Consider the following 20,197-nt stretch of genomic DNA (forward strand, 5'->3'; position numbering starts at 1 on the left):
ATCGAACGGGGTCAAAGGATATCTGTACTCCCATTATACAAACTACACTTCATTTTCATCTGGGTATAAAAAAGGGTATTCAGTTTTAGTGGTTCGACCAATGAGAGGAGAGGGGGAGGGGAAGGGAGGGGCAGGGGAAGCGGGGAGGGGCGATGATGAAATGCATTGTCTTCCGGCCTCTCGCTCTGCTTCCCATGATGCAATAACTGGTTCCATATGTCGCGAACCGCCAGAGCTAACCGGTACAGTTAACCGATGCTCTGAGCTTCTGGCTGTCATCAGACGTTAGCAGACGTCAGGTTAGCACGTTAGCAGACGTCAGGTTAGCATGTCATCCAAGGCTCCGCCCGGCTTCCCGGCCTACTTCTGTACATACAGGTCCTTTCGTCTGCCGCAATGCTGCAGTCCTCCCTAGACCCCTCTCTCTCTCTTTTCATCCCTCTCTTTATCTCATTCCCTCCTTTCCTTAACTCGGTCATCTGTCGTTCCAACTTTATCCGTAGATTCTGTCTTGTCCTGTCAACGTCAACAAAAAACTTGTCTTTGGTCTCTTCTGCCCTTCCCACAATGCATTTCATAACCACCAGGTAAACACACCCTTCAGCCAAACTCCTCGTGACCTGTCTTTAAGCTTCTCTCTCTGTTCTCTCTTTCTCCGTTTCTTTCTTCTCCCTCCATACTTCCTGGTGTTGACCAGTCTCAATCACAGCTCTTGCGTGTCCTCTCTTTCTCTCTCTCCCCCTTTCTCTCTTTCTCTCTCTCTCTCACTCTCTATCTCTCTCTCTCTCTCTCTTACTTCCTGGTGTTGACCAGTCTCTCTATCAGAGCTCTGCGTGTCCTCTGCACCTCCTCTCCCAGGCGCTCGATCTCCGCCTTCAGACGCTCGTTCTGCTCCGACAGCTCCTGCACCTTCCTCTCGTTCTCCTGCTCCCTCTCCTTCCTGCTCTTCTTCACCGAGGAGGAGGAAGAGGAGGAGCGGGAGCCCGAGGAGGGGAAGGGGGAGGGGGCGCTGCTCCTCTTGCGCTTGCCGAGTTGGGAGGAGAAGTGCGTGGGGGAGGAGGGGGGTGAGGAGGGGGGAGAGCAGTTGTGGGAGGGGGACTGGGAGGAGGAGGAGGAGGAGGATGAGGGGGAGTCTGGGACGCACGGCAACTCCTCCTCGGAAGACGGAGACGCTGGCTGCACGTTGCCGTGGTGATGAGGGTGGTGGTGGGGGAGGTGATGGTAACCCCCGCCAACCGCCACGCCCCCGTTCTCCATCATGCCGACGCCCCCCTCGCTCAGAAGCTCAAAGAACTCCGGGGGGAGGAGGTCTCCTCCGGACCCCTCCCCCTCCCTCGCCTGCTCCCCCTCCAGCTGTTCTGGGCTCATGGAGGTGGAGGAGGAGGTGTGGTCATGGTGGGGGGCGGAGCTCTCCTCCGTCACCCTCTGGACCACCGCCTCCCCCCAGGAACCCTGACCTCCGTCGGTCAGCCAGGTCAGAGAACAGCTCTCCAGGACGTCCAGGAACTCTGGCTCCTTCTGCAGAAATGGAGAGAGTGGAGAAAATAGGATAGAGGAAAAAGAGAGAATGCTGTTAAAAAAAAAAAAGCACTGATCAACTGAATATTTGTGAAAAGATGAGTGAAGCAGCGCAGAAACTGGAGGGAAGAGCGATGAAGATAAAAGCGTGATGAAGATGATGATGAAAGCGTGATGAAGATGTTGATGATGAAAGCGTGACGATGACGGTGATGATGAAAGCGTGACAATGAGGATGATGAAAGCGTTGGGGCGACGAAACCGCTACTGACCTCGGAACAGGGAGGGGGGCGTGCCAGCTTGGCCCCGCCCGCGTCGGAGCCCAGTATATCCTGCAGGTCTTCATACCACGCCTCCAACTCTGCACCACACAGCGGCCCCACTCCCGGGGGGTACGGGGGGGGCAGGTGAAGCCACTCCGCAGTCATCTTCTTCTCAGTCGCAACGCACAGAAACTCGTCCACTCCGAACACTCAGGACCTGGAGGAGAGGACGGCACAGGTGACGACAGGTTTTACCGCCTGATTTTACCCCCCCCTTCACCGTCTTGCACACACAAACCACACCCACCCTCCTCTCCTTCCTCACCTCGCTGTGCGATCTTTAGACTACAGCTGAATGGAGGGGTGAATGGAGGGTGAATGTTCCCCTATATCTAGACCATGTGTTCACAAACGGGGCAAAGTTAAGTATTTACAACGTCACAGGAATGTAATGGTGAAATGTGGAAAAGTGACACCGTGTGGACAAGGTGAGACACTGCGTTAAATGATGGGAATTGAATGCTGGGCTACAAAGGGGGAAATTACTTTGTCTGAAATATGATCACTTTAAAATCGGAAAGGCACAAAGATGGCCATAAAATTCTAATCAGAAAAAAAGGCAAGAATTCTAAAATAATTCACCTTTTAAAAGTCACTTTTAATCAAGTCTGCCAAATTGTTGTCGGTGATAATTTGTCCCAACAAATCTAGAAGGGAAAGAAAATTCAGTTAAATTATCATCAGAATAATTTCACATTGCGTGATAAGACGGCAGAGAAAGGAATGATTCTAGACAAATAAACAAGTGTTTAAATCACAACTGTCATTTATTTTCCATTAAAGCGTGTTGAAAAGGTAACTACTGCCATAGAGGTGCGGAGGTGTGCGCAGGTGGTACATGAGAATGCAAATATCAGACGGACAATGAAATTATGGTCATTGATTTTCATGTAAACAAGCTCTTGCTCTAGGGCGCCCCCTCTTTGCGACGAACCTCGAAACAATTTTTTATTCAAACAACAGGTCGTGAAAATAAATCTCGGGATGCTGCGTTTGTTAAAATGCCGTAGCCTATACACTGGTTTTCATCACATGGTAACGCTGTCAACACTTTCTGTGGATACTGTTGCCAAACAAAAGAATGATCAGTAGCTAAGACGTGAGGAATTAAGTTTGCGAAAAAAACATATGCGCTTTGTCTGTTTAAATGATAACGTATGCTCAATACGTTATCATATTAGACATGTTTTACGGTAAAAGGTGTCCCGCCTCATGTGTGGCTTTCAGCCTGTCGGCCGAGACGATTACGTCATGGAGTGAAAGTCCAGAACGGACGAAACAAAAGAGAACCGAAGCGATAGCCTAGATTCACGGAGACAGCTTGGTTTTACAGACCCTACTTTCTGTACATTCAGACTAGACCCGTGCTGCTCAAACTTTCTCCAAGCCGTATTTCGCTAAAACAAAAAGTAATTAAAGCTTGTGTTAGGTCAGGCTATTGCATGGAAACATTTCTGATAAAATACATTTGCAATATGTTCGCAGATAAATGCTTTAGTAGTTAATAACAGGAAAATTATGGGGAAAATTCGAAACTGATTTCATCACGCAGTTTTCAAGCCTTTGATGTTGGTGACACGAGAGCTGTCAAACCTAATCTAAACTTTGAAGTAAGTCTTTCTTGAGAAACATGTTCCTTAGAGACGAGGACACGCGCACAGTGAATTGTGATTGATTTGGACAACTGTTTTCTTAAAACAGACATGGGAAAGTTGCCAAAACATGCGCATTCTTTTCCATGGTCAAAAAGTAATCTGCCAAAATAAAATTTGAACTTTTATTATAAAGCTGTTAACTTTAACAAAAGCGTGAAAAATAGAAAAATTATTCACTCACCCTTTTTCTTTTATTGTTTCGCCTTCTATTCTGTCTCGGATTCGGAGTATGTAGATATTTCAGAAGAGATTGCTGATAGCTCATGTTAACCATTGTTCAGTCTTGGTGGCTGAATGTGATCTACGGAAATTCCCGGCGATCTTTATATAACGTGACGCCAACCTAACCCGGTGGGAAGGTTGTCTTCCACAACCTAACAAACACCGTTAATTATGACAAAATACGGACACATCAACCGTCCTATTATAAACGGAGAGGTCATATATTTTGCTTGGTGACATCCAATCCGTAGACGTACTGTAACTGGAAGGTGGACTCAGAAGGCGATGCTAGTTGTGCTTCACCGTGTAGTTTGTGTGGGGAGGAGCGGTGATGCAGTCATAAGACTGGCAGGACGAATTTGGGGCGTAAGGGAGTCACATGAAAGGAATGATGCAAGCCTTGGCAACCGGTTTCTAGTCCGGGATAACACCAGCAGAACCAGAACATGTTTTATTTAACAGGCTTTGGCTCTAACAAAAATTCTAAAAATACACTTATGCAAGAATACGATATAATGTCTAAGAAAAGTTTGTTTTACCAGCACACCGCATTTCAAGCCCAGTTCTTTCCATTATTTCAATAGCCTAAATCTGTTCTCGTAGAAGGAGATTCTGTTAACCTAAATACTTGGTCTCGAATGATTGCAGTGTGATTTTTCGACAGCAGTAAATTTGTTGAAACACTAGGCCAACACAATACCCAACCCCATTGCTCAAACAAGTACAAAAACAAGTATGTGATTTATTATCGAATGTGTCACATCTTATGTTTTAACTTCAAAAGACATCCCCTATCTCAGTTTGCCATCAAATGTGACGTGTTCAGAAATGTATGGGTTCAGTATGTCAATGAACCATTTGTCACGTGTTGGCCTCTACCTGGATTTTTCAGACATTTCATAAAGTGCGCTCGCACCGCACGGTATCAAAACAATCCCCTGCGCGCGAGACTCTGTCCATTGGGCGAGCGAACAGGGTGTGTTCGCCTGCTGCTCCTTAAAAAATGTTAGTTAAATATTTTATATTTTTTACCTTGCTCTATGTTTTGTGAATATGAGGACTAAACAAAATAACGTAACGTTAATAATTAATAATAATTTTAATTAGGCATATCTATAAATATAATTCAAACCCCGATGTGGGCTGTATGAAAATGTGTTTCATTAATCACATAAAACAGGGGGACAACATTAAATGTAACAATTTCCAATAAACACCATTATCCTTGGACACGCCGCTCCCTAACTCAACAGGCGAGTGTTTTAGTGCATGGTGCAACACGCGCAGTCCACAGCCCTAGCAACAGCGCGAGAGGGGTGCACTAGCGAATAGAAAGCTCAAATACTGTCTCTAGGAGCGGGGTTAACGCGCTGGAGGAGAGCCGCCAACACGTCACCACTTGAGTGGCTGTTGCTGAGTACTTGAGCACTTTCTCCTTCGGATGTTTATGGAGTCCCGTCGCGTGCGTGTTTCTTTGTAAAACAGTGTTGGCGCTTCGCCATGCTCTGTCTGCTGAACTCGTAGATCGATAGCCTCGACATGTTGCTACAAAAGCTTTATATTACAAAGTCTGGGTCATTTCTACGGCTCTGGAATTGTTTTGTTCGTTAATATGTACAACACATGTCACTGCTATAATTTTCGGTGTAATTTCATTGTTCTATTAAAGCTATTAGCCTATCTTAAATGATAATTCATTTTTGTTATATTTCTATATGTTTTTAGATCCTGTTCATTAATGGAGATGTTGGAGAGTGACTGCTAAATAGTTTAATCCGGAGTGTTTACACACAACATTCCAATACATTCCAGAGTAAACAAGATGAGTTCTTTTGTCTCCCCCCCCCCCCCCCCCCCAACTCTTTACTCTCCTCCTCTTCAGGAAACTCATACTCTTAGCCCTGCCCTTGTTTACACAAATCCTGTTCCAAAACAACAGCAGATGGAAACTCTCTTGCTATAGATTCTATTGAGTCAAAAAAAATAATTTGGTGTAATTTCGAATCTTTCTAACCATATCCAACTGTATGGTTAAATTCATCTGAATGTGGAATTCACATGCCTGGGTTGTAATTTGGGTTTTTATCATGTCCAGTAGTGAGATTCACCAGAATTATGTCTAATTTCTAAGTGTCTAATTGTGGATAACATTTGTAAACAGGGTCATTTAAAAAGTACATCAGAACATCTAGGACCAGGAGTCCATCAGTCAGTAGTATTTTTCCAGTCAGTGTGAAATAACCACATCAGGCACAGTGCAACATGGATAACACATCAACTAGAGTGTAACTAACATCTCAGTGTCAGTATAACATTGCACAGGGCAGTCAGACCACCAGAATGTGATCTAATACTGTTACTGTCCACCTGTCAGGTGTAGGGTTGACCTCTGAGTGTTGCCATGGCAAAGTGGCAGAGAGAGGAATGAGGTGACTTTACAGATTAACAGACCATAGCAACAGTCCCCGGCAACTATTCCATGACTCATGGGGACTTTCCCCAACACACATTAATCCTAGTCTGGGATTAAAAGCAGTTTCTGGGGAGAATCTCTATTAGGAATGTAATCTTAATCTGTCTGTTGTCACCTCCATGTCTGAAACTAGTGTTTGGCTATGATGTTCTGCAGTGAGAGAAGTTCGATAACCAGTCTCGCTACACCAGATATATCCAATAACTGCAGCCTAGAGTTCTGGGAGGAACGTAATAGAAAGATCTACCTTCACTTAGCAGACAATATTATCCAAAGAGACGTACCAATGGTACATTTAGACAGTAGAAAGAACAGGAAGCAGTCAGTGTAGTAGACGAATGGTCTGTGTTCACCAGGCAAAGATCAACCACAAACGACCTTTACTCATTTGGATTTGGGGTCCGTGTGAGATGAAACATCTCAGGGTACAGTCCAGCTCATCCTGCCTACTGTCAGTCACTGCTCATGCAGGTTTTGTACGATGCTGCAGTGCCATCTAGTGGCCATGTAGAAGGACTGCAGGCAGATCGGCTTCAGGCTAGACGGCGGTTCGATCCATCCCAGTAATGTGGGTCCTCTCTGGGCTGTCATGGGGGTGTGTGGGCACTTTAGATAGACTCACATCAAACATGAATGGATCTCTGCCTCGGGCAAAGCTAATGAAGGCCTTGCCGACTGGTAAACAGCTATTCAAAAGAAGGTTGATACCATGTTTTGTATTTTAAGGGTGCTCAAATGTTTGTATTTTTTTCTCTACAGGGATTTATGTAGCGTATCGCTTCAGACCGTATTTTATGATTTTCCTCTTTCTCTCCGTCTCTCTCATCTGAAACGAGGACAAACAGTTGTTTAAAGCATGTTTTATTTTGTTTCCACGACCACAGAGCTCCAACACAGTCCATTGTAGGCAACAACAATGCAGATTAAAAGTTTTCCCGTGGCGTTCACCCTCCCAGTCATAATAATACATTAGATACAAGAGACCAAGTGACACATTGAAGGTACGCAGGCGTATTTACAAGCTTCTGTTAGTGGGCTGCCCTGACACATCGTCCAGGAGCACAGACAGCCTGAGACTCTCTCGGTCTGAGAGAGCACGTGTTTGGCGTTTGTGCATGCTGACAGATGAGACAGTCTCGCTACAGTGTGAGAGAGCAGCCTCTTCTTCAGCCTCTTCTTCAGCCTCTCCCTCCTCTGGACACACGAGGCCGGGGGCAGGGGAGGGGCGTGGGCAGGAAGGGGGAGGAGCCTCAGGGGAATGCAGACTAAAACTAAGCATGAGGGAACTGAAGTGGCGTGTTTACAGTATTGTGAGAGTGACGCATCGATGGGTGGATATCAAATCAAAAAGGAGGGAGAGGGTCTAGCGTTTAATAAGAAGAACATTTGGTCTCTGTTTTTGATCACCCCCCCCCCCCCCTCCCCGTTAACTTCCAAACGTTCATGTCTCCACTTGGTGACCAAGGCGGAGGAGGAAGAGGAGGCTGGTGCTCCTCCTTCCTGGTGGACTGGAGTAACCACGGTTACTTGGACAGCTTCTTCATCCTCTGGTCCAGAGCAGAGAAGTTCTCCTGGACGGACTGCAGGTTCTCCTTCATGGTGTGCTGGACCTGGGGGCAGAGGCAGAGGTAGAGGCAAGGGGGGCGGAGGCAGATTTCACAGAAGATAGTTGGTCATAGACATTGACATGCAGCCAGCTTTGGCCAACAATGTATTACAGTTTTTCTCAATTGGTTTGGCTCATTTCACGAAACAGAAATGACATTCTCAAAACAACACGTGCAAACCTCCAAACCGCTTGGCACTTGTTCACAACAGATTGGAATTGTTCATTCCTTTAATCAAATTGCAATTGTATTAGCACATCCTTGTAAATGACAAGTGCAATTGCCTACAGTTTGCACACATTTCAAATGATTTTGCACATCTTTGAAATGGTTAGGTATAATTGCCTTCAATTAGGCCAACTATCAATTGAAAATATCTTGCTGGTCTAAACTGACTGTTATTTCTCAGTCAAGTGGTTGTTCTCTGCAAAACATATTGGCATAATTTCCTTGTGTACATCATCAGCTGCACAATAGTTCACTCCACTGTCAAAAACCTTTCAGGCACATAATACCATGAAAAACATCATGGTATATACTGTAATATGGATCTCTTGGATCATCTGCTTACAGTCATTGTCAGGTGCAACTAGAACTTTACCAAACAAGGGGACACATCCGATCACCAATCACACAGTAAGTTTAGTTAGCTGACAGGAGCTATCCAGGAGTATAAATCCTTCCATCAAATATTTAGAGCCTGTCCCAGGCCAACTCGGGGGAAACATCACTGTTTGTGCTGCCATTTCAGAGAATGGTGTAGTCACCCACATTCCCAGTCTTGGCCCATACAATACTCAGACACTCCTGGTGTCCTTGGACCGCCTGCACTCCGATCTTATCCCTCTACATGAGACCACTTTCTTACATTTGTCATTGTGTGAGACAATGTAAGCTTCCACCGTCACCCACTCATCAGGATTCACTGCCCATCAAAGAATGCTGATGGTGCTCATATCACCTGACTCCCCATTCCTTAGTCCTATCCAGGAGGTTTTTTCTGCATGGAGGTGGAGGGTTTATGAGCATCGGGTTCAAAACCAGAGCTCCCTGCTCCAGACAATGGATGCTGCTTGTAATGATGTCACGGCAGATCAGTGTAGGGGATTGTTGCGGCATGAACAACAATTCTTCCCCTGTTGCATCGTAAGGGAGAACATCAGATATGATGTCAATGAAATTTGTGGCCAGACAAACAGTGAGGACGACAACTAGTGAAACTCCAGCTTTGAAATGCCATGAACTGCACCCTCTGCAACTCTGACTAGGAAGGGGTCAGATGCCTGAAAAGTACCGTGGTTACTCATACTAGTCCCCTCAGTGTACAATAGGAATCATTTGATGCTGGGATATACAAAACAGACAATAGAGGAGGTGCATTTCATGCCGGGCTTACTGTAATGCACCCCCTGCTAACTCTGACTAGGAAAGTGTCACTTGCCTGAAACTTACTGTGGTTACTCATACTACTAGTGTAGGTTATACATAATGTTAGTTTTGATGTGCTTATTGTATGAAAGTATATTGTGCTGTACACATTTCCTGTAACAGTAACCATGATGTATGGCAATTACAGTAACAATTTCCATGGCAGTGTAAGTGCAATATGTGATGTAAAACCTTGTAGGCTACTCTTGAATTACTGTAATCTTTTTTCTGTTTGATACACATTTACATTTTACATGTATTCATTTAGCAGACGCTTTTATCCAAAGCGACTTCCAAGAGACAGCTTTACAAAAGTGCATAGGTCAATGATCCTAAACAACGAGATAGCCCCAAAAACATTGTTGTTAGCCAAAACATTAAGGGTTTTTCACAATGTATGCTTCATGTTTTGGCTACCCGAAATGTTTGGGGCTATCGCGTTGTTACTGTATGATACAGTAAGTGACCTATGCACTCTTGTAAAGCTCTCTTGGAAGTCGCTTTGGATAAAAGCATCTGCTAAATGAATAAATGTAAATGTAGATTGAGACACATTGTATTCTGGAAAGAAAACATCTACTACAGTAACTGTAGCACAGTGCACATAAGGGATATTTCTAAGGTTCACTGCCATACTGACAAAACATCTAAACATTTTGACCTGCAGTGTTTACACAATGCCAAAGGGACTTTTCATTTTGGGGGCACTGACTATTTGTATGAGAAAAGGATTTAGTTTTGACTGATAAGTTGTCTGTTTTAGGAAAGAGATTACCCTTTGCAGGTGTTCCATGGTGTTTTGCTGAACCATCTGGGTTATTTTGGCAAACGTATTTAAAGGTTTGAGTATGTTCTCTTTTTTCTCGAGAGATGAGCCAAAGCAATCGAGAAGGAACTTTTCATTTTGGGGGCACTGACTATTTATATGAGAAAATAATTTAGTTTTGAAGCATGAGTTAACTGTTTTGGGTGAGATATGATCTTTTGAAGGTGATCTATGTAGTTGTGCTGAACCATATAGGCTTTTTTGCTAAATGCACGTGGAGCTTTGAGAATGTAATTTCTGTTTCAAGAATTGAGCCAAACCAATTGAGAAAAACTGTAAGGTGGATCAGATTCATCAAATTTAACCAATAAGTGGATTTATGTCTACATAGTTGATTTAAACAGCCAGTCTGACCAATAGGCAGCTCTAACCTGGCCAGTCTGACCAATGGGCAGCAGTCTCACCTGAGTCAGCAGTGTGCCGTTGTCCTTCAGAGAGTTGTTGATCATCTGCTGAGTCGTGTCCAGGTGGGTCAACAGCTGGCCAAACTGCATGGCTGGAAACAGAGAGAGGGAAGAGGTAGAGAGAGAGAGGAGGTAAAGAGAGAGGAGGGAGAGAGGAGGTAGAGAGAGAGAGTCAGAGAGAGAAAGAGAGAGAGGGGGAGGGGTAGAGAGAGAGAGAGGGAGAGGTAGAGAGAGAGAGGAGGTAAAGAGAGAGAGAGAGAGGGGGGGAGGTAGAGAGAGAGAGAAGTAGAGAGAGAGAGGTAGAGAGAGAGGAGGGAAGATGGAGAGAGGGGGAGGAGGGAGGATGGAGAGAGAATGGAGAGAGAGGGAGGATGGAGAGAGGATGGAGAGAGAGGGAGGATGGGAGAGAGGAAGATAGTAGAGAGTGAGGGCAGAGTATAAGCAGCTTGCTCATACACACTATACTATCTATATGATGATTACCTGATGACCTTACTTGTACAGTAGTGTGTATTTCAGGTACCTTGCTCGTGCAGCTCCTTGACAGCAATGAGCCTCTGAACCACCTGAGGGAGGGAGGTTGCCATGGCGTCCCACTTCTGGACCGTGTCATACAGCTGGGACACCTGCACAGAGATTAGGGTTAGGCTGAACTCTGACCTGCAGATATTAGGGTTAGGATGAACTCTGACCTGCACAGAGGTTAGAGTCAGGCTGAACTCTGACCTGCTCAGAGACAGTCCTTGAGCCCTGAATTCTGACCTCTCTACTGCCAGTCGTGTGCAAAGGAACTCTGTTACTATAGTAACACTAGTGGGGTACCAACCTTGTTCTGGGTGTCAGCATCCTCGATGGCAGCCTTGTGCTTGGCGATCTCGTTCATCTTCCCCAGAACGCTCTGGCAACACAGAAGAGCCAGTGAGACAGAAACAGTTAGCCCTGAGGGCCGCAGAGCACAGTGGTGGTGACTGGGGTGGTTTACAACCTGGGGCCATGAGGGGGTGCTGGTGTTGTGTGTAATACCCTGTGTGTCCATGAGGGGGCGCATGCACTCACCTGCAGTCTGGCCTCCACCTGGTCCAGAGTGGCTGAATCCAGAGCACTGACCCGGGCCTGGAGCAGCTCCATGGTGTCCTGATACACACACACACACACACAATGTCACGCACACACACACACATGATGATGACAAAGTCCCCACAGGGAGAACCAACAAACTAAACACCTGAACACAGTGTGAGACAGGGTCTGGGTAAGTGAGACAGGGTCTGGGTAAGTGAGACAGGGTCTGGGTAAGTGAGACAGGGTCTGGGTAAGTGAGACAGGGTCTGGGTAAGTGAGACAGGGTCTGGCTAAGTGAGACAGGGTCTGGCTAAGTGAGACAGGGTCTGGCTAAGTGAGACAGGGTCTGGCTAAGTGAGACAGATTTCAAACACTTAGTTAAGAAGCTAGTAGCAGTTTCCACCAACATACCATCAGGCTGGCTCCTTGAACTCCAGTACTGAGAGGGCCCTGCAAACACACACACAGTCAGAGAGAGTGTTAGACAGTACCTCAGTGTGTGTGTGTGTGTGTCGGTGTGTTAGACAGTACTCAGTGTGTGTCTTTGAAATGACCTCTGTGTGTGTGCCAACGTTAGCACCTTTGTGTGTGTGTGACAGTGCTTGTATGTGTTTCCTGGTTCGTGTGTGTGTGCAAGTGTTGTCTGAATGAATGTGTGTGTGACGGTACGTGTGTGTGTGTACCTGTTTGTCTGATCCGGAGCCAACAGCAGTCTCCAGCTCAGCTAGACGTTTCTCCAGCTCAGCCATCTGGGAGGAACACTCGCGTTAGAAACAAACACACACCTAGCATCTCTCACACACACACACACACACACACATACACCTAGCATCTCTCTCACACACACACACACCTAGCATCTCTCTCACACACACACACACACACACACACACACACACACACACACACACACACACACACACACACACACACCTAGCATCTCTCTCACACACACACACACACACACACACATACCTAGCATATCTCACACACACACCTAGCATCTCTCTCACACACACACACACACACACACCTAGCATTTCTATCACACACACACACACCTAACATGTCACACACACAGAAACAAAGGAACACACAGAAGCACACAAAACCCCAGGCAGACAGGACAAGGGAGACTAGCAATAAAAACAACTCAGTGATTGTACTTGATCCTCATCTCCCCAGAGCCCCTCCACCCTCCCAGGCTCGCTCTGCCCCCCCAGGACCCCCCCCCCCCCCCACACACACACACACACACACACACACACCTTGGCAGACTCTGTGAACTTCTCCTGCTCCGGCCGGCTGTGGAGCTCGTACAGGACCACCCCATCTGGCCCCCGTGCTGCTGGGGCCTTGGCCTCCCCAGCCCCCCCCACACGACACCCCCTCGCTGCCTCCAGCTGGGTCAGCAGGCGCCTGGCACACACACACACACACAGGCACACACACACACAGGGATGAGTTTAGGCACCTGCTCCTACGCCTCACACCTGATCACCTGAACTCATTTATCATTCATCCTCTCAAATATACGCTAACAACAACAACCTCCTAAACGTATTCGTTCTGCAGTCCTAAACGTCAGCATGTCAACCCCCCCTCAAACATGCCTCTCTCCCCCCTCTCCCTCGCCCCTACTTGGCCAGTGCTCCGTCGGGGTCGGCCAGGTTGATGTGAGCCTGGGGCCCCAGCAGGGAGTCCAGGTGAGCGGACACCAGCTGCTGCTTCAGCCGGGCGGCCTGCTGGGCCAGAACACCCGGGGTCAGCTTCTCCTCAGCACTGCTCTCCTTAGTGGTGACCTGGAGGAGACACACACACACATGTACATGGACACACACACACACACGCACACACACACACAGACAGTAAGGACAGTTTAGTCTCCTCAATCACTTAAACATTTATCAGGAGTCAGACCAGGCAGATTTGAACACAACCAAGAGTTTTCTCAGATCACAGAGCAAACAGACAGGAAGTGATCAGACTACAGAGCAGACAGAGACAGGAAGTGGCCATACGACAGGAAGTGCTGACCTGGATGTTCTCCACCTCTTGGCTGAGTTCCTGGATCTCGTTGACTAGACGCTGGTACTTCTGCTGAGGGGTCTCCTTCAGCCCACAGCCCTCCGCCAGCTACACACACACACACACAGAGATAACACACACACACAGACAACACACACACACACACAATACACTCAGACACGAAACAGACACACACAGAGGAATAACAATTAGCCTCAAGTCAACACAAGGAGCCTGGAAAGCTGATGATGGTGATGACATCAGACAGATCAGAGATCACTCACAATCTCAAACTCCCCCGACTCATATCCCACTCTCCTGCTCCTTGTGATGCGGTCTGAGAAGTCTGCAGGAGGAGGAAGACCACACGCTTTTACTCAACACAGAATCTCTACCTGGGGCCTGTCCTATACAGCGAGTTTCCAGACTAAGTGAAGCGGCCTGTATTTACCAGGCACAGTGCAGAGTAACACAAAGGCTTGGTGAACAACAATGTCATCTCAACTCCAGTATTGCATAGTGCAGTGCAGAACAGCGTTTCATGGCTGTGGTGGTCTAGAGGCTGGTACTTACCCAGTCCCTTGGTGCTGACCCTCTTGTCCTTGAACTTGTCATACGCTGCATTGGGATTGACCACGATCCTCTCCACACTGTCACTGCACAGCTCTTCCTGTGGAACACAAGGGGACGGTCACTCACACTGACCACGCCCCTCCTCTCACACTGACCACACCCCTCCTCTCACCCTGACCACACCCCTCCTCTCACCCTGACCACGCCCCTCCTCTCACCCTGACCACGCCCCTCCTCTCACCCTGACCACACCCCTCCTCTCACCCTGACCACACCCCTCCTCTCACCCTGACCACGCCCCTCCTCTCACCCTGACCACGCCCCTCTTCTCACCCTGACCACGCCCCTCTTCTCACCCTGACCACGCCCCTCCTCTCACCCTGACCACGCCCCTCCTCTCACCCTGACCACGCCCCTCCTCTCACCCTGACCACGCCCCTCTTCTCACCCTGACCACGCCCCTCCTCTCACCCTGACCACACCCCTCCTCTCACCCTGACCACACCCCTCCTCTCACCTGCATGGTCACCCACCCTGACCACACCCCCACAATATAATACTTTCTACTACAAGAACAATCATGATAAACTGCACCCAGGATGTTAAAAAATCATAATAATTTAGCACAACTGATGTTAACCCTGAATCAGGAGCATGCGAGTGAAGCGCGGCTGGTTTTGGAGAGGAGGGCTGATCTGGCTACTGCAGCTTCCTGCTGTCAGAGCACGGGCTGGACATGCAGAGGGCTCAACACTAATCTTATTTACACAGCCCCTTTTCACAGGCAATTTCAGAGGGCTTTATGGTTTTAAGTGTTATGAAAACAGACAGTGAATAGACACTTTAATCTCTAAATCCAGTTTAGAGGTGATTAGCTATATTATCAAATCTAATTCTCTTCCTAAGGCCTTCCCCCTCTCCCAGAGGGCCTCACAGATGCCCAGAGAGGGCTGGACCCTCAGACTGCCCAGGAGAGGAGATCTCTGTGGGCAGGAGAGAGGGCTGGACCCTCAGACTGCCCAGGAGAGGAGATCTCTGTGGGCAGGAGAGAGGGCTGGACCCTCAGACTGCCCAGGAGAGGAGATCTCTGTGGGCAGGAGAGAGGACTGGAGAGGGGCATCAGGATACGACAGGTGTCATTTGGTTGAGATCATTTGATTTTTAGATTGATGGTGATTTGTGGAGTTCTCTTAATGGGCGATCTGTCCCCTGTAGTAGCCTGGATGAGGGCTGGTGAGGACTAAGTGAGGGACAGAGCTAGGGTTAGTGTGAGGGACAGGACTAGGTGAGGGACAGGGTTAGGGTTAGTGTGAGGGACAGGGCTAGGGTTAGGGTTAGTGTGAGGGACAGGGTTAGGGTTAGTGTGAGGGACAGGGCTAGGGTTAGTGTGAGGGACAGGGCTAGGTGAGGGACAGGGCTAGGTGAGGGACAGGGCTAGGTGAGGGACAGGACTAGGTGAGGGACAGGACTAGGTGAGGGACAGGGCTAGGTGAGGGACAGGGCTAGGGTTAGTGTGAGGGACAGGGCTAGGGTTAGTGTGAGGGACAGGGCTAGGGTTAGTGTGAGGGACAGGGCTAGGGTTAGTGTGAGGGACAGGGCTAGGTGAGGGATGAGGCTGGATGAGGGATAAGGCTGGATGAGGGATTAGGCTGGATGAGGGATAAGGCTGGATGAGGGATAAGGCTGGGTGAGGGATAAGGTTGGATGAGGGATAAGGCTGGATGAGGGATAAGGCTGGATGAGGGATAAGGCTGGATGAGGGATAAGGCTGGGTTAGGGCTGGACTTGGTTCACTACAGGGGACAGAATGCCCATGTAAGAGCGTAATCAACAGACGCTTTTTTTAATGTCACACACACTTTCTCTCTTTCTCTTACACACATACAGTACGTTTTTGGTTCTAGAACCAGGATCTCTACCATGTTCATGTTAATTGTTCTGGTTCTAGAACCAGGATCTCTACCATGTTAATGTTGTTCTGGTTCTAGAACCAGGATCTCTACCATGTTAATGTTGTTTCTGGTTCTAGAACCAGGGTGATCTCTTCAGCTTTCAATGACAGATTTACATAAGGGTGGAAAAGCGTTAACCAGACAGAGAGACGGATGACAAAAGGCAGACATGTACAAACACACACAGAGACAAACGCAGAACAGAGCATGCAAACAATCACTGCCAGCTGGGCTGATGTGAGGAGGAGGAGGTGGAGGGGGAGGTGTTAGTCAGGCTCTTACCAGCTCCTTGGGTTTCCAAAGAGAGTTAGAGAGAAGAGAGGCAGAGCACAGGGAGAAGAAGGGAGAGAGGGAGAGAGAAACACAGATTAATGTGGTTATCACATGCCAGGCAGCACAGCAGGGGAAGTCAGGGAGATCCGAAAGAAACACTGGAGACATTCACTTTCAGATCCCCTCCCTCTATCCTTCCTTCCCTCCCTCCCTCCCTCCCTCCCTCCCTCCCTCCCTCCCTCCCTCCCTCCCTCCCTCCCTCCCTCCCTCCCTCCCTCCCTCCCTCCCTCGCCCCCGGGGTTTAGGACATATCAGCAGCAAGACAGACTGTCTGATGTCGTCATTGAGGAGTATGCATGAGAGGAAGGGAGGAGGGAAAAAAGGAAGGAGAGGAGAAGGGGAGGAGGAAGGGAGAAGGACAGGAAAGGAAGGAGGAGAGGAAGTTATTTGAGGAGTATGCATGAGAGGCATACTGTAAGCCTTCCAGGAGGACCTCCCCTCCTCCTGTTAGTCTGGGAGATGTGTTGAGGACGAGGGGAGGGAAGGAGGAGGAGAGGAGGTTTCTGAGCGGCTGTGGCCGACTAGAAAACAAGGAGAGGCAGCTGCTTCACTGATAGCTCATCTTTCTCTCAGAGCGAGCAGGAAAACACATTTGTTCCAGAAGGGCGACAGCCTTGAGACATGCTGGTGTCTAGTCTTGTGTTAGATGGGTTACTGGGCCGCCTGGCAGGCAGAAAGGTGAGTAGTGAGAGTGGAGATGGTTAGCTAGGCAGCAGCTGTTAGAACACATGGAGGCCGGACCGAAACATGGTTAGGAAGAACCCCCCTCTGGTGACGTCTACAGACTAAAGACACACACCTGTGCTGTCTACATGTATTTTTGTCTTAACCAGGCTTTCAACAATCAACAATAAGAACCTTTAAAAAAACATTTTATGAAACACTTGAGAGAAAAAAAGGACCCATCAATTCCACATCAAAACAATCATAAATAGAAATCTATGATTTGATCCCTGGGAGAAAGAGCAGAGCCACACATGGGTGTTGGAGTCGGCAGAGGACAGGGAGCAGGGTCACCCCATGCAGATTCTGCACTGATGCAGACATAAAGAGAACTTCTTACTTGTACAAACTAGAATCCCAGGAGGAGTCAGTACAAGAGCCACGGGTGGGGAGCAAGGGAGGTGACGACCACAGGGGAGGACAGTTACAAGGGAGGTGACGACCACAGGGGAGGACAGTTACAAGGGAGGTGACGACCACAGGGGAGGACAGGGGTACAAGGGAGGTGAGGACCACAGGGGAGGACAGGGGTACAAGGGAGGTGAGGAATACAGGGGAAGACAGGGGTACAAGGGAGTTGAGGAATACAGGGGAGGACAGGGGTACAAGGGGAGGGGGAGATACAGGACAGGGGATGGATACAGGGGTGGGGAGGGATACAGGGGAGGGGAGAGATACAGGGGAGGGGAGGGGAGAGATACAGGGGAAGGAAAGGCCAGTTAGGATTGGGAGTGTGAGTCAGTTAACACATGTATAGCAACTTTAATAACTGAGTTGGGCTGGCAGGGGTGTCACTGGGGGGGGGGGGCTCACCAGGAAGTAAGAAAGGATGGTAGCATTCTCTCTGCCCTACATGTAAGTCCTAGGGTCCTATATAACGACAGGGTGGGGAGTAAAAGCGATGTGGTACTCAGGTTAGAAAACCCTGGTTTGTTATTCTCACTCACCGACTCAAACTGTGCCTGGTCATCCTCTGGAAGGTCGCTGGTCTCGTACACATCGGGCTCATTTGAGGCCTGAGGAAATACAACGTAATTTAATAACATGCTTAACTCTGGAAGCGCAGCAACCATGACATTTAAGTGTCCTGCTACCAGGTTTTCAAAGCTAAGTAGTTAACGTTATAGCGCAGCTAGCAATGCCAACAACATATGTAAAGCTGTAGGCTACTGTAGCTAGTTTACGTTAGCTCTGCCACCAGCTCAAATACAAAAATACGTTATACAGATGACTACAGTTAGGTTATCGCACAACAGGCAATATTTGATTTCAAATACATTTTCATTAGCTAAAGCTTTCTATCAATTGGCCAACGCCCCGTATCACCGGCCTTTGCTATCTATCAAGCTAATGCTAACACAGGATGATGACGTCGGCTCCGCCAGTTCTGTAGTTGTAGTCAGCTGAGCTGGCACACCTAGCAAGTTAGCTTCAAGTTAGCTTCAAGTTAGCTTTGCTATTTCGCATTCTCGTGTTAAATCACAACGATTAGCTCAAAATCAAACAAACTTTTCTCATGGCAGTCGTGAACTACATGCTTTTATGCAAAATGTTTAATCAAATCGCTGCATTACACAATTAGCCAAATATGTCGGTTAGCTCTAACAAGGGAGTCCGTTATCTGCAGCTAGCCAGCTAGCTCTATCTAGTTCATCGTGCTAACTAGCTTTGTTTAGCCACTTACGATTCCTGGCAAATTGGCGTATTTAGGATCAGCCATTGTTGAGGGTGCAGGAATGAAGCCAGTGGATGTAACTATATAAATAACAGCTGACTTTCCACAATTGTTTCAGGTGTCGCTCGGCTGTTTGAACACAGCGCAGCAGAATAGTGTATCTCAGGCTGGTTGCAGGGCTGACGTCGTTAGCTTGTTGTCGTTCACTAACGCTAGTTTCAGTCTGACAGGAGGGTTGGACGGTCTCCGATTGCTGCGCATGCGTTAGGACTGACGACGAATTACTTTTAGCGACACTTCAGTACAATCTGTAGCCTAGTTGGGATAAATATAGCCAAAAATAATATGTAATTTTTTACCTGTATGAAATGTTCTGTACAACTTTTTAAAGTATACTATACTTACGTGCATTTTAAAACTCTTAACCAGACAGAGCCTATATCTACAGATAAATAGCCTACTCTCTTAGCATTTGCATAAAATGTGACGTATTTTGTTTCATTGGATATTGTGTGGGCCAATTATAGGCTCTCATGATATCATCACCCGCACCATTTTGAGTGTCTCTAGACTCTAGAGCGTATAACAGTGGCTATTGTGTTTGTGGTCCTGATGCGAGGATGCGAGTCTCTCTTTAACGTTGCCTTGCAACCAGTACAGACCACGCCCCGACCCTCATAAAGAGCAGTGAGCTGCCAGTGATGCACGGCACGAGACAGTACCCTGCTTCCCGTCCAGCCGAGAGGACACGCTCGGCACAGCCTACTCATAATTATAAATTACCGATTTAGTCTGTTTTTAACAAACATCCCAATCTTTGGTATCTTGAGTTTGTGTTACGTTTAGTCAATTCGAAGGTAGACAACTTTTTCATCCAAACAATAGGATTCTTAAAAAATTTCTTTTGAGCAAATAACTGGAAGCGGTGCTGTACAATACTGATTATACTAGTTTTCTCAATGATTCGTTTGACATTTGCTGGGAGAGACCGTATATAGCCACAGCGCTGCTTATTTCATTAGTCGCAGGAGTCAACGACAGTTTATGCTTGAAATATTTCCGTAATACAGCCTATTTTTGAAGCGCGTCCTCTTTCCACAATGGCCGATGCATCTGCAGAATGCAACATTAAGGTGCTTTGTCGTTTTCGTCCATTGAATCAATCCGAAATCGTTCGGGGAGACAAATTCATTCCAGCGTTCCAAGGAGATGACACCGTCATCCTCGGGGTAAGTTGAGTTTTTAGTGTTTATCGTGTCATCCGTGTTCTTGATGAAACATCTCAATTACGTCGCGACAGGCAGCTCAACACCGACACTTTCCTTCACTTTATCTCACGCGAAGCTTCGACGTGTCCGGACGGCCTGGATACTTGATAAACTGTGGATGAACTAG

At 47.5% G+C, this 20,197-nt stretch overlaps 2 protein-coding genes across 4 annotated transcripts; both read right to left on the reverse strand.

The window, feature by feature from the left end:
- Nucleotides 1–27: 27 nt before the first annotated feature.
- Nucleotides 28–3,798, reverse strand: ddit3 (DNA-damage-inducible transcript 3). 2 transcript variants are annotated; one of them, XM_047014260.1, is made up of 4 exons: nt 3,678–3,798; nt 2,424–2,488; nt 1,791–1,998; nt 28–1,518 (listed from the first exon to the last, which is right to left on the reverse strand). In XM_047014260.1, the coding sequence occupies exons 3-4, from the start codon at nt 1,944–1,946 to the stop codon at nt 793–795; spliced, it is 882 nt and encodes a 293-aa protein (XP_046870216.1). In that variant the 5' UTR covers nt 1,947–1,998; nt 2,424–2,488; nt 3,678–3,798; the 3' UTR covers nt 28–792. The 2 variants fall into 2 exon arrangements, with proteins under 2 accessions (XP_046870216.1, XP_046870217.1); XM_047014261.1 differs by lacking the exon at nt 2,424–2,488.
- A 3,238-nt stretch (nt 3,799–7,036) lies between these two features.
- Nucleotides 7,037–19,039, reverse strand: dctn2 (dynactin 2 (p50)). Of its 2 annotated transcripts, XM_047014250.1 has the most exons (15): nt 18,812–19,039; nt 18,075–18,143; nt 17,468–17,476; nt 14,120–14,216; nt 13,831–13,892; nt 13,556–13,654; nt 13,160–13,320; nt 12,787–12,937; nt 12,202–12,267; nt 11,930–11,968; nt 11,513–11,590; nt 11,283–11,354; nt 10,980–11,082; nt 10,457–10,548; nt 7,037–7,801 (listed from the first exon to the last, which is right to left on the reverse strand). In XM_047014250.1, the coding sequence occupies exons 1-15, from the start codon at nt 18,845–18,847 to the stop codon at nt 7,715–7,717; spliced, it is 1,221 nt and encodes a 406-aa protein (XP_046870206.1). In that variant the 5' UTR covers nt 18,848–19,039; the 3' UTR covers nt 7,037–7,714. The 2 variants fall into 2 exon arrangements, with proteins under 2 accessions (XP_046870206.1, XP_046870207.1); XM_047014251.1 differs by lacking the exon at nt 17,468–17,476 and having other exon boundaries at nt 18,812–19,038.
- Between the last annotated feature and the right edge of the window lie 1,158 nt (nt 19,040–20,197).

The sequence above is a fragment of the Hypomesus transpacificus genome, unplaced genomic scaffold, assembly GCF_021917145.1.
Source record: "Hypomesus transpacificus isolate Combined female unplaced genomic scaffold, fHypTra1 scaffold_229, whole genome shotgun sequence".
Classification (NCBI taxonomy): Eukaryota; Metazoa; Chordata; class Actinopteri; order Osmeriformes; family Osmeridae; genus Hypomesus; species Hypomesus transpacificus.